Source organism: Nylanderia fulva, unplaced genomic scaffold (genome assembly GCF_048542155.1).
Source record: "Nylanderia fulva isolate GAGA-0341 unplaced genomic scaffold, ASM4854215v1 Scaffold36, whole genome shotgun sequence".
Classification (NCBI taxonomy): Eukaryota; Metazoa; Arthropoda; class Insecta; order Hymenoptera; family Formicidae; genus Nylanderia; species Nylanderia fulva.
The window spans coordinates 1,076,576-1,094,505 of NW_028190433.1; the positions used below are offsets into that span (position 1 = coordinate 1,076,576).

General features: G+C 35.6%; 1 protein-coding gene across 4 annotated transcripts in view; it reads left to right on the forward strand.

The window, feature by feature from the left end:
* The window catches only part of LOC114941916 (uncharacterized), a 69,777-nt gene that overhangs the window by 5,239 nt on the left and 46,608 nt on the right, over positions 1-17,930 (forward strand). The window contains exon 1 of one of the 4 annotated variants that reach the window (XM_029317110.2): positions 13,546-15,234. The exons of the other annotated variants lie outside the window; for them this stretch is intronic. Within the exon in view, the coding sequence (XP_029172943.1) occupies positions 15,173-15,234 (62 nt within the window). The 5' untranslated portion in view covers positions 13,546-15,172. Of the gene's footprint in view, positions 1-13,545; positions 15,235-17,930 lie in introns of those variants that run through there. 4 annotated transcript variants of the gene reach the window in all.

A 17,930-nucleotide genomic window follows, 5' to 3' on the forward strand; every position in this document is an offset into this window, starting at 1 on the left:
TGCATATGCCATTCACGATTCCCGGTTTATCGATTTTCCGTATGTAAAGCTCTATCTGATGTATTTCTAATTAAAGTATCATTCTTGCTGAGGATTAATGCTGAGTTTCAAGACGAAAATCGTAATTACGTCTACATACTATATTTTACACATTTATATTATTTATGTTTTGAAAAACTTTATATATACAATTTCTGTCAGTTAACACTTTAATTGCATATTATTCAATTATTACAGAGTTAAATTTTTTTTATCAGAAATAATGAATCAGAAATAATGAAATTTATCAGAATAAATCTATTTGGAAATATTTCATTTTCAATTTTTAATATTTTTGTAAGTTTTTAAAATTATATATTCTTAGAACAAAGTTTTTAAGACTTAATAGAAACTTAAGTCTTGACTGTCGAACTTTCATTTAACTTCAGACAAATTATAATTATACGATCCGCGATCCATCGCGAAATTATTATCTAGAAATGAAGTTTTAAAACTTATGACAAGTTGAACGTGAGTAAAGTAAATCGACGCGCTAAAACTTGTGATTAATATAATTTTTGTAATCTTATTTATCCGCTGCCTTAATATGTGCGTTAGCTCTAATATACCATATATTAGGATATATATATATATATATATATATATTCGTAATAGCAGTGCATAGATTCGACAAGGGATTGGCTGACGCGATGGAAGTCGAATCGCGGATAACTTGCATACTCGCAATTAATTTCCTTCGACCGCCTTCGTCGTCGTGTAGACCGTCTGTCTCATTCACAGCGATTCCCGGCATCTATATATCTATGTAGAAAGGCCGACTATCACGCAGCTCCGTTCTATCGATCCACAGCAGCCGGGCATCCTGCATCTCTCCCTTCTCCCGACACACATACACATACACATATCTTTCTCTCGTGCTCTTCATCCCCTCGTTCATCTATGCACTTCTACATTCGCGTACTACACCCACGCTTCTCTCAATCTACCCTCATCCTCCGTTCCAGCGGACGACGAGCGAAGAGATGAGTTCCTCAACCTCCGTTTTCCATCGTCTATCGGAAAGAGCGAGCAGCAATGGGATATATATTTTGTTATAACGTTCGTCGTCTGCGATAGACATTTCGATATTGTTCGTGACAGTCAAGTCGATCAAGATTCTATCGCTAATTCTCATATGTTGAAATGTCAAATTATATCTCATGCTATTCGGATTTCCGTATCGGATACTTCAGATAGCTATAAAGATAGGATGCTACAATAATGAAAAAATAGATACGCGGTTTAATTAAAAATTTTGAAAATTATATCTACACGGAGGGAATTTTCTCTTAGAATTTATTTTAAACATTATAGTAATCGTGGGATATGATTATTGGAAAAAATTTTATAGTTTCTCTCTGATTAATATTTATCACAATAAAAAATGTTAATATATACCTATACATTAGTAAAATTAATCGGACATATTTTCTATATATCTTATTGTGATAGATATTAATATTTTTATTGTGGTAAATATTTAATCAGAGAGAAACTCTTATAAAAGTCTTCCAATATACTATATTGTCCGACGATTACCATGATTTTCAGAGGATAAATTCGATGAGAAAATTCTCTTTGTGTACCTTCTTTTACATGACTTTCGTCACTGAACATGATTGATTAAAATTCGAAATTACCTTTACACGTTTTTCTCGATATATACGTCTCGCGTAAAGCTCGTGGTAGAAACAGCTGGAGCGACAAAGATCCGATTCGCGCTTCTTATTATTCATTGCAACGAGAAATGAACGGAAAGTGCATTAACTCGTCGCAGCTGCGTCCTTTCTCTGCTGCTGCTACGCTTCTCCTCGATAAATTTCTCGGAAACGTCGCAATTGCATTGCGCTCGTAATATAATTCGCGACTATATCGAGAAATTTCGTCGCGCGGCAGCTTGCGAATTCTCCCGATTCTTATTTCGATCTCTCTTGCGAGACTGCAAAGAGCAACACGAGAGAAATTCTGTAGGAAATAAAGTGCAATTTGTTGCATTCTTAATGCAATTTTTGTCGCCGGAAGAAAAACTTGTTTTTATTCGTGATTTCACTTATTAGCATAAAAGATCGTTCTGTTTGTAATAGACGCATACTGAGATGTCAACAGAAAATATACCTTTACAGAAATTTTGCATTTAGCGAGATACATTTTTATAATAATTATAAAATAATATTCATATATTTATTCTATATTCTACATTCTAATGCATATATTAATACATTATAAAATAAATTTCTTTGAATGACTTTCTGCATTTACTTTTGTTTCAAAATTATGCTACTAATTTTCTCAAAGATCAACTTTTAAAGTTCGCAGATTCCTCGGGTAATTGAAAATATAAGAACATTTTATTTGGAACTCTTTTAAATATGTTAATTACCTAACATTCCGTTTGAAAGAATTTCTATATGGCTCTTTTTTTCTTATTATACTTATAATTAGCATTCCATGTAGAACCCTATGCGCCTTTGTTCTTCCCACCTTTCCCCCGTCAATAAAGAAATAGTAAGGTACAAAACATAAAGTAAAAAGAAATATGAAATATAAAAAATGGTCTTTACAAAAAAAAATTTATTATACTTGTATTTTAATAATAATTTTAGAAATTTAAGATTATATGACATATTTAATAAAAATCTCAATAGTCTTTTAAATCAGTTTTACGCGATATATCTTTAGCCCTTTTAAACAACTCAGGCTCTATTACGCTTGGGCTGACATTCTCGATATTTTCGTAGCTTCCAGATCTTAGAATTCAGTAGGTTGCCCTTTTATTTATAGGAACTGACGGTGTCAACGGCCCAGACGATTTACTTGCCTAGCTTGCCTTTAAGCTCGTCTCAAAAGAGACCCACAATTGTTCGTAGGAATAAAGAAACAAGTCTTTTTTATTGCGAAACTTTCGGTCTTACTTAGCATGAATTTTATTGAGAGATATCGGATCTTCATGCACTTTTATTTAACCACAAGTCGCGAAAATTTACATTATAACATTATAAATATTATATATAATTTCAGCTTTAATTGCAATTTTCATTTTATTAAAACACATGACAGTTTTTTTAAAATAATTTATAAATCACGCGCGTTATAAAAATAAAATAAGACAAACTTTTATTGTCCTTTACATTTATATCCTTCTTTACCATATTTTTCAGAATTCTAAATTTTATCTTATGATTTTATAATATCCAATGATGTTTCATTTCGTATAATATATATACATCTATGAATCGACCGTCTCGAATGAACACGCGTCACAGATTTCGAAACGGCGCAATTTTTAACCGGTGACGATGCCAAAGTTAGATAACCAAAGTTGCATAGCGCGAAAAGTCATTCTGGCTTGCCAGAACTCGCGAACGATTAGTCGTCAATCGGTCCCGCCGACACGACGATCGTTTTCTGTAAACGATTGACGCGAGTATATCATGGGCGAGGTGTGCTCCATCTTGCGCGTGATTGAGGGATGGATCCAGAATAACGTGGATCCGAAAGTTGTCCGGCCGAATTGTTCGAGAAACGAGACTGTCGATCGCGAAATCAAACCTGTCGATCGATCCTATGACAGCTTTCTCGTCGACGAGCCGGTCCTTCGCGATCTTCTGCGCGGTACATCCACCGAGCACGATCTCTTCGAGGTCGCGTGCACGATCAATCGGCTGCTATTCTTCTACGTCATCGCAAGATGGATCAATCTCGAGCTGTGGATTCTCGTGGGCGGCAGCTCCTAGGCTACATAATAAATTCGTGAAATCGAATCGCGAAGGATTTGGGAAAAATGCAGAGCATTTTTCGCCGTTGGATCTTTAGAGAAATGATCCCGCATATCTTCAAATATAGATGGGAGAATTCGTGAATAAAATTAAAATCTCCCTGTTTTGAATAGATAATTTGGATGATAAATTAATAATTGTGAGTCAGCTTAATTGCGTGTTTTAATCGAGCCATATAAATAAAATTTATGAAAGCTTTATTCATTTAGAAGGACTGTGCTAGTATCGAAAATTTTGCCATTGCAATATACCACGAGTAAATTTTTATTCATTTTGCCATTCGTCGATGCTTTTTGAATAATTGAAAATAATTCTAAATTGACATGCATGGATTATTTTTGTTGGGAAATAAATATATACATATTTATCTGCAGATTTTAATGTAATATCTTTTTTATCTAAATTTTCCTTTATTTTGTTATGCTTTCTAGATTTTATGCAACTCTTTTTTTTAGAAAAATATTTTTGCAAGATATTAAAATATTTTTAAACGAAAAATTTATCTTGTTATATATATTTACATGAAAAACCGCATTAAATTATACATAAGTTTTTACAAATTTATAAATAGAATAACTGTAGCAAAAAGTTACCTGAATAAAACAATTAAAAATTTAGAGAAACTAATCTCTATATCAAACGAGCAACAGAATGCACAATATTATGTATAATAAAAAATAAATTTCTTGAATTTAAGAGACTTGTAAAAAATTTTATATGTAACAGTTGATAGAAACGGAAGAAAATCTATAAAGCATTAATTAACATTAGAAAAGATATAACAAAAAGATGTGTGTATATGTGTGATATTTTCAACAAACTTATATTTTTAAGAATGCAGTTTTGTTAATAATTGCATTACGATCACAGGATTTTTGGCGTATGTATTATGTAAGGGTAAAACTATAAATAATTTCTGCAACATGCTCGCACACGCGTGCATATGAACTTCTTCGGTATTTGAATATATTTTTATCTTTTATGGCAGAATTCACTATTAAATTTGTTTTAAGTTAACGCGAAAAAAAAGTACGCGATTCTCGGACTAATGACGCGGTCTTATTTTCGTATGTCTGACAATTTTCCAGGGACGTTCCTTCCATAAATTTTCTCGTACCTCGAAATGTAGATTCTCAGATCAAGTCCCGTCCGCAATGAGATTTACGAAAAAGATAAATATTTTCCAGCAATTCGTAGATATTTTTAACCATGATGAAAAAGTCTGACAGATTTATAAATAACAAGATTTTTCTAATTATGCAAAATTATTAGCAAAGAGAAATGCATTTTTGAGCACTTCTATAGAAATGCGACGCGATTTATTTAAAAAAGTAAAAATCGCGAATTTGCCTTTGGCATTCATTTACAAATAAATTTGTTCGTTAGATTAATATCTATGGCTTGAGAACAATACCTGATACTGTTTTATGAAAACTTGTTCCGGAAATATTGATCGACCATTTGCGCACCGTTGTGTAATATAATGGAGCTTCTATTCATGGACATAACAACAGGAAATACGGACAATGTCGGATGTAATATCATCTATAATATGATATTTGGTATTATGAAAATTGCTGCGAGATATTTTATAATAATACACTTACATTAAAAATTTAAATTTCCTTTTCTCTGTTTTAAAATATTATATAGAAAATTTTTAAGATTTATGCGAGAGAGCCGAATATTCCATATAGACTATATAAATAGTTTTATTTATTAGATTAAAGGTCACATTATTTTCATAATTCTGTCCAACATACATTTGATATCATACATTGTTCATAGACTATATTTGCCGGCAAAGTAATGTGAATCTACGAGATGATACGCAGTATTAGTAGTATATAACTACGCGAATTTAACTCAAACCATCAAGAAATGTAAATCATATATAATGTGAAATACGAGATTGTCACACTCGATAACTAGCGAACGTCATTTCCATATTACATTTCACGGTTCAATTACGGGTGTCGTGATATATATCCATTCGAAATTATGCGTCGAAATCACGAGGCGCTGGTATTCGTTATCGTTTGCAGGTTGAGTTTCGCAGAAGCGCAGAATTAATCCGTACTATTTATATATATAACCCTCCGTTGTATCGTCGTTGCGCCTGCAAAGTTCACAGACCGAGCGCGTTTTGAGCCCAAGTCGACTATGATGACGATGACTTACGCTTTAGATCCTCGTGTGGGATCGTCGTGTGAGATCTATGGGATGACTCAGCGCTCAGAATGCAAAGGGGCTGCATGCAAAGCTTTGTCCCGCATACGGTGGGAAAACGCGTGCGGTACGTGCTTCTGTCGTGCGTTTTGCCTCGCTTTAAAGCGACGATGTGTGACGCGTGTTATATAGCCGGTTTAACTCACCGATGGCGCCTCATTAGAGCGAATAATTCCTCCCTTACGCTCGTTTGAAAGATGCAGCGATCTCCCAGTCGAGCTTATTTAAGCTGCAATACCCTCTTGTCTCGCGAAAGTATCTCCGTCGGTTTTCTCCACTGAAATGCTGAATATGTGCTTCTCTTTATTTAATTCCAAAGTCGGTAGAAAACTTTATTATCCGCTGCATTAATTTTAATTTTTGTAATTTTTTTTCTAGCTAAACTTGTGCTTTAAATTCTTCGCATTTCTTTTGTACGTCAGATCTTTCGTTTTTTATTTGCCCCGCGAATTATTCTGTAAGTGACGTAATGTCACCGTCGAGTGTTAAACCTCACCTTGTGTGAAAACAATTTGTAGAGTCTCTAATTCGAGAGTCTAACAGGATTCCGGAGTGTCTCGCTGGGAGATGCCTATTTCTAGAATCTGTCACGTCGCGAGTCTTGGAACTTACGAGATTTAATTTTCAACTTATCCTCGATGTGTCATTTAGTATTACCGTGACACGTAAGAATCTTATTCCTATATAGAGATTATTAATAAATGCGAAACCGACTTTCTGACATCGTATATTTCAAAAATAATATTTTTTAAATTTAATAATATTTGATAATAATCTGATAATTAGATAATATAGTTATGTGATACATATATATGAAGTTAATATCTTATTTTCAATACATTAAGTTTTCAATATAGAAAATGTTTTGTTCACGGTGTAATAAGTAGACCATGATTTTATTTGTATTTTAAAATCGGTAACAGTTGTTTTTTTTTTCAAAATGCTATATTTTTTTTTATTTCGACCACAAATAAAATTTTTGTTATTATAAATAAAATACCATTTTCTTAAACTATTATTTTCTATATTTATAAAATTTAATTGAAAATAAAATTTAAAAATAGGATAAATTCACAGAAATTGATCTATAGGTATGCTGGTTATACAATAAATATTTATAATTAAATATTATAAATTATACGAGCTTTTTGCATTTTAACAGTAAAGTGCTAATCTAGTGGAACAATTATTATTATTATTATTTATTAATTTTATGAAAATAAATGATTTCTTCAATTACTCTTATTCATAAATCAAAATTAATAGTAATATAGTGAGCTTGATATAAATGTAATCGGATAATGAAATTGCGTCGATCGGCGACATTCCAGGAAGAATCGTGTCGGTGACATGCCGTACCTCGCGTGACTAGATATCTCCTCCAACTTTTGGAGAATTTACAGCTGCCGCGAGAGAGTTCCGAGTCGAAGGTTCAAGGATACTGCGGGGAAGCGTCGTGTTGGCGCACCGTAAAAAATCTCGTAATGTTAAATCGTACGTCGTGAAAAAGACTGAGCGAGAATTTATCAGGACGACGCAGGGCACATAATTTTCACTTTGGTGACGCGCAGTATCGAGATAAGTGGCGAATCGTTTGATAAAAGACGCTCGACTTGCTCCGATTTTAATTCCGTTTCCTTCTCGTGAAACATCGATTATTTTACGGATACATTAACGAGAGAAACAGCGCGAAAGCGAATTATCAGTAGTCATATATATGGAATAGTATTTTATAATTCTCGGGTCGCGATCTCGTTTTAATGACACACTCGTCCGTTCGACTTCGTCGTCCACTTTATTCGCGACTCTTCTCCTTAATCCGTCCTTTCGTTTCTCTCGAAGTTTCTTACTTCTGCTATTCTAATATTTTGATAGATGGCTTTAACGCTGCGTGTATTTTTCACGTGCATTAAGAAACGAACTTTTGTTTACGTCCGCAGTGCTCGGGATTAGTTTTCCCATGAGTTATGACATTTCATTTTCATTTATTATTAGAGCAATCGCGTGTGAGAAAATGAAAATGGCGAACACATTATATTTATTGCTATTATTTATTCTCGCATAATTTTGCCGAGACTCCTAACAACTTCACATTCATTTCTTTATGACATGTGTTTTTTTTTAATGTGCTCATAGCTTCGTGAAGTAAGATTGATTTAGTTCACGTCACGGCGAGTTATAAAAAGGCAACGCTTCTAATTTTGATAAAACGATATCGATATGGATCTCCGTACTAATGAACTATATCAATCAAACGTCAAGACAGACCGTGCACTTATTTTGGGCTTAGCACATATTTTTCTCCTAGCTCTGTCGTATTAATGGAATATGATGGCTATTCATCTCGAGAGAAGTTAAACAACATTAGTTTTGCTCTTAAAATTTAAAATTTATTTTATATAGAGATGAAAGAACCGAGAAAGATTCTCACAACTTAACTATCTTTAAGGTAATACAATACTTAACTATCATTAAGGTAATACAATATTTATTGGAATTGTTGTAAAGTAAGAAGATCGATGTCGCTTTATTGTGTACTTTCAGTTGTTGAAACAAAAGGTATTACGCAGTAAATTGTATGTAAGAAATGCTTTTAATCTTATTGCATCTCTCTATATATTCAATATTTTAATTAAAATGTAAGGCTAATGAATTTTTAGCATTGCACTCACGTGTATTAAGTTAAACGCTCTAAGATTGCAATGTGATATAGAATTTTCGCTAGTTATAGAACCATCGCTATCAATAAATTCAGCTATCTCGAGGGATATGGTGGTTTTACGTTAAATTCATGCTATCTCACATCGACCATCAGCTGTGCTTTATGCCAACATACTGCATCGATGCACTTCGCAGCTCTCGAAAGTCACTCAACACGGTCACGTTTCATATCGTTCCGTGGTTGCAAGCTTCGGTTATGAGGCAGATTTCGGTATATGAGATTAAGCTCGTAGAGCTACTTCCTCGGGCATTAATTAGTTCGTTCTAACATACGCGAAAAAGCAATCTTTCGAGTATGACTTGGAAATTTAGCGTTGAAACGCGATGCAATTTAAAAATTTTTCATTTAAATTTTACACATTATTTAACCGCGGTCATTATATTTTGCAATATAATTGCTCGATTGTTAAAAACGTTAGTTGTACATAAATTCATTTTTATACGAAATTCCCGGTTTGCGTAGTTTTTTACAAATTTTTTATTCTATCTTAATTCTTAAAAAAATAAATTGTCTGTTCTGTCTTGAATTTGCGGAAAAAAGAGTTCAATTTCTTCAGGAAGATTAAAATTTATATTTTTTTAACGGATTAAATATTGTATTTGTTGGAATAAAGAATGCAACAAATTAAAGGTACTTTTTAATCGTGCGCAAGTAGGACGTCGGATGCCTCATGCTTCTGCTCCAGCGAGCGGATGATAATTATCATAATGCGCTCGCACTACTTCCTGCCGCTGCTCGCTCGGCGATACATGGTCGCGCAGGCTGCAACTGCAGTCTCGTCCTTGTGCATCTCGGTCATGACGTAGCGCGCAAAGCTCGATCGAACATCCGAACACCACACGTCCGTGCGAGAAAAGTTTTCGTCCATCAGGAATTTTTGCGAGTTATTTTAACCGCCCGCAGATTCTATGGACTCCTTGAACAATTTGCAGTAAATTAGATAATATAAATGTGTGCATCGAAGCGCTAATCATTTTGATATATGATAAATGATAAAAAAATATTCTTCTATACAGATGGAATTTTCTCTTAGAATTTATTCTGAAAATCATTGTAATCGTGGGACAATATAATATTGGAAGAATTTTATAAGAGTTTCTCTGATTAATATTTACTATAATAAAAATATTAATATTTACCACAATAAGATATAAAATATGTTCGATTAATTTTACTATGTACGTATTCATATTTTTTATTGTGGTAAATATTAATCAGAGAAACTTATAAAAATTTTCTATATATTGTCCTACGATTACTATGATTTTCAGGGTAAATTCTAAGAGAAAATTCTGTCCATGTAATTTTCTAAATGTTTATTATACAAGAGAACATTATTTTATAGAACGGCTCTAAAATTATAGCTCTTTAATTTATTATCATTTATGGTTCGTTTATTTTAAAGAGTCTCGGTATCTTTAGTTGTTAACTTAAGCAAAGCAGCTCTTGCGCTCGACTAATGATACCGTGCGTTTGCTAAGACTAATGATGAAAGATTTATGTGTCTCGAATAGATGTGGTTAAAACGATGAGTGTTGGATTTATTTTGAGTTGACCTACACAGAGTTCTCTGTAACTCTGTCGTGTCTCCTATTCGTGTTTTCTTCCGAGATGTTTCTTTCCGAAAATTATAAGAAAAGCGTCACCGTAATCTCGATTTATAATAATTTGGTTGACAGAAATTCCTGTGCAGCGTCGTCATTATTAAAAAAATTATTAATGATAGTTCACATTGTAATCTTTTCAAACACTTTTAATATCAAACTTTTTCTTTACCGAACCGAAATTTATTACGTGCTCTTGACAGTTTTTAAATTAAAGTTGTTTAGATACGCTATGCATGTAGTGATGCATTTGCTACATACGGATAACATAAGTATATTGCGCTGCAATATCGTCACTTGAGAGCTCGGTTTACTCGTATCATCAACCTCAACCTCAGTTGTGGCATAATTAATAGCTTCATCCTGTCTGTGCAAGTTGGCGAACGCACATTAAAGCAAGAAATAGTGGCGCTAGATTTGCGAAGCTCGATACTTGTTATCGCAAATCTACAGCGAGACTTCGAAAACGTTGTTGATTACCACCGCACTTAAATTTATGTGTTACTGATACGAGGAGATGGTCTTGTACTTTTATAAAAAGCGTGACAGGCGAATCTTGGAGTAAACATATGGGCGAGAGAAATGAGATATACCTATAGTTGAAAAAAAATTAAAAAAGTATTCGAGATAAAATATAGTTTAATATGTCGCGAATGTGCATTCGCGATATTCAACTGCGGAGGGAAGAAAATTGAAAAGAGGAGTAACAGGATTTGAGTGAATTCCGGGTCTTTGAGAGGATCTGGAGATAGCTACGCCGTGCAACGCACAATCTCGCGTTCATGCTCCGTTTCCTATCCAAGTATGTTTAAAGCGTTAAGCGATTCCTTTGCACGTCGGTATTTTCGAGTTTTACCACGTCGGGTTTAATGAGTCGCCGTAAATGAATTAATAGGCCACCTTAATTAATCTATTAATAATTTAATTGATCGAAATATATAATTGCTTTAATTATATATACGGTATCGAGCAGCCTGGTATACATAACAGTTCATGTACCTATACTTGTTACGGGGCAGGCAAAGCAGTCGATTACCCTTTATCTCAATTTACCCGTGATTTTTCCGCCTCTCCTTTTTTTAGCCCCATCGTCTCGGAGCCTTTTTCCAATCCTCTGAAGCCTCTTATCGATCCGCAGTTCACCCATTTGGAAATATCTTGGGGGATAGGTCAAACGCTTCGACGGATAGTATGTCGAGAGATTGAAAATAATAGGGTGACGTCGGATATCTGACGGATTCTACATCGTTGCGTCATAGATTCGCGTTTGCCTCCGATTTAGCTCGGTGGTCACCGAGTTATCTGCGGCGAAAAATTTTCGATAAGATAATCCATTAAAAACAACGGAAGAGTCAATATATTTCGATCGATAACCTAATTAAAATAATCGACTTAAAAAGCACAGCACCACACTCTCTCTTTCTCTCTCTCTCTCTTTGCGAAAAATTATATTTTTGAAATATTAACCGGATCTTCGCGATACTTTTAAAAGCTTTGATAAAGACATTTCGAGTTCACTGCGATATACGAAAGCCATATTTAACTAAGAATTTGAGAAATATTCGAGAGATAAAAATAAAAGGTCAACAAATTTCACGATATATTAACTTGAAATGCTTTTAATGACATTTATATTTTCTCGGGAAATAACAACAAAATAAATTACAAGATATATACGAACTGTGCAGAAATAAAATAAAATAGAAAGTATAAATATAAAAAGCTTGTAATTATATCTCTCTTAATGATACATTTTTATTTTTTTATTGTATTATTCTGTAATTGAAAGTACGCAAAGAATTTTTTAATATATCCCCTGTGTTTAATTTACAAATAAATTTGAATTAACGAGTCACACTGACGTCAAAATAATGACGTCACCAGAACATCAATTCTTTCTGCATTGCAGAGCAATGCTCATTCATTGTCAATGAGCTTGGACATAAAGTAAGTTATGTCCGGCACGGATGAAATAATAAGTATCGAGAAATGGCGTTAGCATCGACAAAGTTACCGCGGACGCGTTTTATATTTTCATCCCACAGGCGCAACTTATTTTCATTCAAACGCCGTGGACGCGATATATCAGCATTTCCATGCATGTATGAAAGCTTTGCGACCGACAGTGTTGCTATTATACAGCAAACAGGTGTTCACTTATTCCGATGACGTCGTTGTTGCATCCGTAAACCCAGTATGCTCGCATCATTATGTCCGGGATGGTATACGGGAGGGGTTTGATCACGTACTAATGTCCATGCTCGTAAACCGTTTTATTACGAGTATATACACGTCGGTGTATACCTTACATTCCGACAACATAATAATTTCTTATGCACAATTATTAATACTGATAAAGCCGAAATTTATTTATACAGGATGTATTTCAATCTAAATAAGTGCGAACAATTTTAGATGATGCTTTGTCGAAAATTAAGGGGAGTTTCTTATAATATACCCTACCTAATATATAATAAATTTAAAAAATGAAACTTAATTTTTACCTCTCTCTTTAGAAAAGTGTAACTCTTCAGAGAAAATATAAAAATATATGTTTATATGAGAAACCACTTTTAAATTTTGACAAAAAATCATCTTTTATGACTTGCTAAACAAAAATATAATAGGTTGAAAGCTAAATAATAAGTGGTTACTGGTTTTTGCTAGTTGTAACTCAGTAATTCTCTATTATTTAACTTTAAGGCTATTATTCATCTTTCGATGAAAATGCCTTAAACTGCAACAGCTAACAATAAGATCCTTCAGCTTATAAAACGAATGATAGATCAGTTAACATTAAAATGACATCATGAGACGAGGTGAGATACTGCGTGCGATGATAGGTATACCAGTCGTACTCAAAAAGTTATTTTAAAATACGGAGGGCTAAAATCGACGCGTTCCGAAATACCTGACCGGGAACCACGATGATGACGTACCCCCGTTTTGCGGTTCACGCCCGTCCACTTGATCTAGTCTGCGACACGTGTTTCCTCGCTGGTTCGAGGCGGTCGGAGAGGGTTGAAGGTACCAACCGACACAGCACTGCGACACATCTAGCGTTGTTGCGCCGCGGGGGTGGCAATGTCGATGGCGATGATGACGACGACGCTACGGGTGGTGCGCGGAGGTGCAAGGAGGTGGTAGCGGCAGCAGCAGCAACGGCGTCAGAGCCACGTCGCCCGGCATCGCATCCTCTCTCGTCGGAGTCAGTCGGCTGCCAGGCGCGACGCGAGCTAGTTGCGTGCTGCCGGTGTTGGTACAAAAGCCCTTGCGCCAGCCAGTCTTCTTCGCTGCACTTCGGCCGCGGTCGGTCGATCCCGCTCTCTCGGAGGTTCTCTCCTCTTCCCTTTCCTCTTCTCTCTCTCGCTCACTCTCTCTCTTGTGTGTGCGCGCGATCGTTACTCTGGTGAGAGAACGTCCGCGAGCGCCGTGGACCAAGCGGCAGGTGAAAAGCCGATGGTTATATAGTTCGCGCAGTTTCCGGAGAGACGACACCACGGGATATATATACACAGCACGTTGACATCCCGACGTCCTGTCATCGGCGGATTATTGCGACGACGCGGTCTTCGAATAACGACCCGGATATATCGGAAATACGCGTTGACGTTTCAGCGGCGTGGGTAGAGAAACTGTGTGCTCTGTAGTGCCCTCGATAGGGATAGACAGATATCCCGCGAGACATCGAGAGAGTATTCCGTGAGAGATTTGAATGATAGCTGTGTAATAGTTTGAAGAACATCATATCTCGTCGAGAGATAGAGATCGAGAGCTTGAAGGGTTCCGGAATTAACGCTCTCCGTTCACGAAATCTAGACTGAGAGAAAATTTCGAATTGCAACCTAACTTTAAGCCCCGAGATCTATCAAGACCGGCCAATCTCCGATATTCAACAGGGCCAATTAGTGGGGCGGATTAATTGTGCGCAGACAGCAGTTCCAAGTTGAAAAAAGGAATAGTTTATTTTTCGAGGAGCAGCATGCTGTCGAACAGCAACGCGTGTTCGACACGAGACAAGAAATAAACACAAGTCGGAGCAGAATTAGCTGACGGCCGCGGAGTTAAATACTCCAGGTTCGCGACACGCGAGCTAAAACGAATATTTGTAAATTTCATATCCGGCACGAAATCAACGCGCATCCGCCCCCGCGTACATCCAGCACATATACAAGACGAGTCTCGCAACAGCAGCAGCGAACGCGATATCAAGCCGGTCGTTGCACCTCGCCTGCTCACTTTGGTAAATCTCCTCCGGGGGACGCCTCCTCGCAATATACCGTTATTACCACGATCAGACGTGGTCTCCGCCTCTCGTGTCTTCTCGCGCAACTGTCCCACATCAGTTGCGAGCAGACCATCTCCATTCTGCTTCCCGATTTCAACGAGGACGCTTCGAGTGCTTATTTTCCGTAGAAACGTCACGAAAGGGACGTGTCCGGAGATATTATATTCTTCTCCCGGAGAGTTACGAGTGTTCGCAACGAAACGTTAGATTGTAGTTACTTCGGTATATCAAGTCGGCGATAGGAGGCCGATAGGAAGAGGCGTGTACGATTTCGATTATTCTCGAAGACTCGTAGATCCCAAGCGAGTGAACAAAAGTGCCGATTGTTGCGTGGGAGCAGGAGAAGGCTAGTCGGGCGATACTCGAGAAAATTCCAACCGCTGTTATGCGCACGCTGACCGAAGCGATGAAGCATCGCGCGATCAGCTGACTAGTCGAGCTATTCGGCGGCCGGACCGCTGATAAGGACACTATCAGGGACAAACAGAGACGGCCGCAGCCTGCTTGCTCTGTCATGACATTTGGTACCCCATTTCACACCGAGAAGTCGCAGCTAGCCAGCGAGAACTCCACTCGGTATGTATTTGTTTGCTCGCATTCGCGATTCTTTCTCGAGCGAGATCTTGATTCGATTTTGGAGCGACTTTCGAAGTATTCATTCCCCCGATTCCTTACATCGAACGTCAATTTACATTTTTTATTATATTTTATTCTTGAATGTTATTGTCTTATTTTTTGCTTTTTTTTTATTTGTAATTTTTATGCATTGTGTTAAAGGTAAATATGATTTGATTCGACGTAATTTGTAAGAATTATAACAGGGAGTTAAATGTTATATTTATGCTTAATAGTGAATAATTTTAATTAATTAGAATGTCGTGTGTGGTTACACGTGCGATGTTGCTGCAACAGCTTTTTACAAAGTGGTTTCTTACAAAAAGTCACAAGTGCGCGGTACTGCTAATTGTTGATGTTTACATAACATTTTAAAGTCTCGCTTTTATATTGCAAAAATAATAACATTATTCGTTGTCGTCAGCATTATTATTCATTGACTGAAAAAAATACCGAGCTGTCATTCGTTTTCCTTAAACATTCATTTCAAAATAATCGATATGCAGAACTTAGAGATATCGGAACTGAATTTGAACAATTTATTTTTTTATTCTTATTTATACAATACAAATAACCCACGTAAATCATTTACATAAGAGTAAATTGTTTTTAAATGCTTTTTTTATTTTGTTTGAGAATTTATAAATATATATTTTTTTTCTTATTATATAAAATTTCTCATTAAATTTTTATATTGTTACAATTGTTGGCCATTATTTCTTTTTTCCAAGGATCCGAGAAAAACGATCATAAAAGCACACTTTATTTTGTCCTTCGCACGCAAAAACATGACTAGCATCTCGATATATGTATACGTATAGCCACGTGCGAATCCACGCGAGAAGAAAAAGATCAGCTTTGCCAAGCACGTACATATATATGTTGGGAGCGATGAGTAAGAAAAGAAGCAAACGGACGAGGAGGAATGCGAACGAGAAACCCGCGCAATTCCCGCGCGACGTTATTAACGCTCTTTGTTGGCGCGCCTTGATGTATAGCGCAGCCATGGCGTTACTTTTTCGCGGTTACGTGAAACTTACCGCCACCTCCGAAGGAATGATAAGTTTATACTCATAAAGAAAGGATCAGTCGGACGGGAATTATAAATTTCCCGGTTTTCCTCGCGCTCCGCTTATATTTTTCCCTTAACGTTTAAGCAATTTATTACTCGCGCGAAAACTGCATTTCGTTAGGGAAATATTTGATTCTGATTCTCTCGCGATTTCACCGTAAGTAAAACAGATATTTTATGGATAATGGAACATATTTTTGTCGTGTTTAAGATATATACGAGGAAAGTCATAATATATATCTGAATTATCTGAATGCTAAAAAATGACGTAGATTTTAAATTTCTCAACGAGGATAAATTTAAATAATTTTTAATACTAATTACTTTGCGGTAATTTCTTTATTTTAATGATATGTTAATTAAATAGTACAACACGAGATAAGCAATCACATTAATATAATTGTCGCAGAATTTATTTGCAAACATTCTTCAAATAGAATTATAGTAAACATTTTCAGATTTTTCTAGGACGTCTTCACTTGAAAGATTCGTGTGAAATTAAATTATTCTCACCGATAAATCCATTTCAACACTGTCGAATTAAAGTTGATTGATGAACTAGAAAAATATGGCGATATCGCGGTTATAGAAGCGAGGAAGTGAGGTCACATAATAAGATGCATTATTATGATTTTATTATCCGGGATGCAACGCGAATCAAAAATGCAATATATTATTAACATGTTTTAAAGATACTATGAGCATGTTTTAAAGATACTCCGACATCCGTTCGCGTCATACGTAAAAGCAACATTAAAGTATGCAGATATTTTTTGTCACAGGAAAGGATACGCAAATGTGTTTGAATCATAAATACAGGCATATACATATATGCAGAGTGTAAATGCATCTCATCATATACAGAGTGGTTCATCGTCAGCATAAAATTTTAAACAGGATATTGATAAAATATGCGGTCAATAGTTTCTCTAATAGATATTGAAAGATTCGAATTGCTCGAAAGCTTTCATAAATATGCATAAATATTGTTTGAATGCTTCGAAATTGTATTTAAAATTTGTACTAATTTGTATTAATAATAATTTATATGAAAGAATATCAAATAATTATCAATTGATGTGTGTAAACACAAAACACAATTAATATTTCTTTTATAATTTTATATTGAAGTTTTCAAACATATTTAATTATAGAAATTATATATAGAATCTATTCACTTATTCGTACCACTGAAATATACGGTTCTTCCTGAGTCATGATTGTCATGAGTTAGCGAAACGTAGACAAAAAAGTCTGATTTTTAAACTTTGCAAATCTTGCTGTCTTAGCAGTAGGTGAAGAAAAAAAGGGTCGCATATTCGTTACGCGTTGGACCCCGGTTATGGTCATTGCGCCAATTCAGTCCGACATCCGTTCGCGTCATACGTTCGCGTGTGGACAGGCACTTCGCTTCGCAGTTAAATACTCCCGTTAGGACCACATTTTTTTACGCCGCTTCACGGAGATAAAGGAGTCAGTCCTCATCATTCATGAATCGATGGTCTTGCGGAAGTACAACGACTTTTGAACCTCGTGAACCTCTGTGAACCGAAAATTTATAGGTGAAACGCTTGAATTTGAGTAG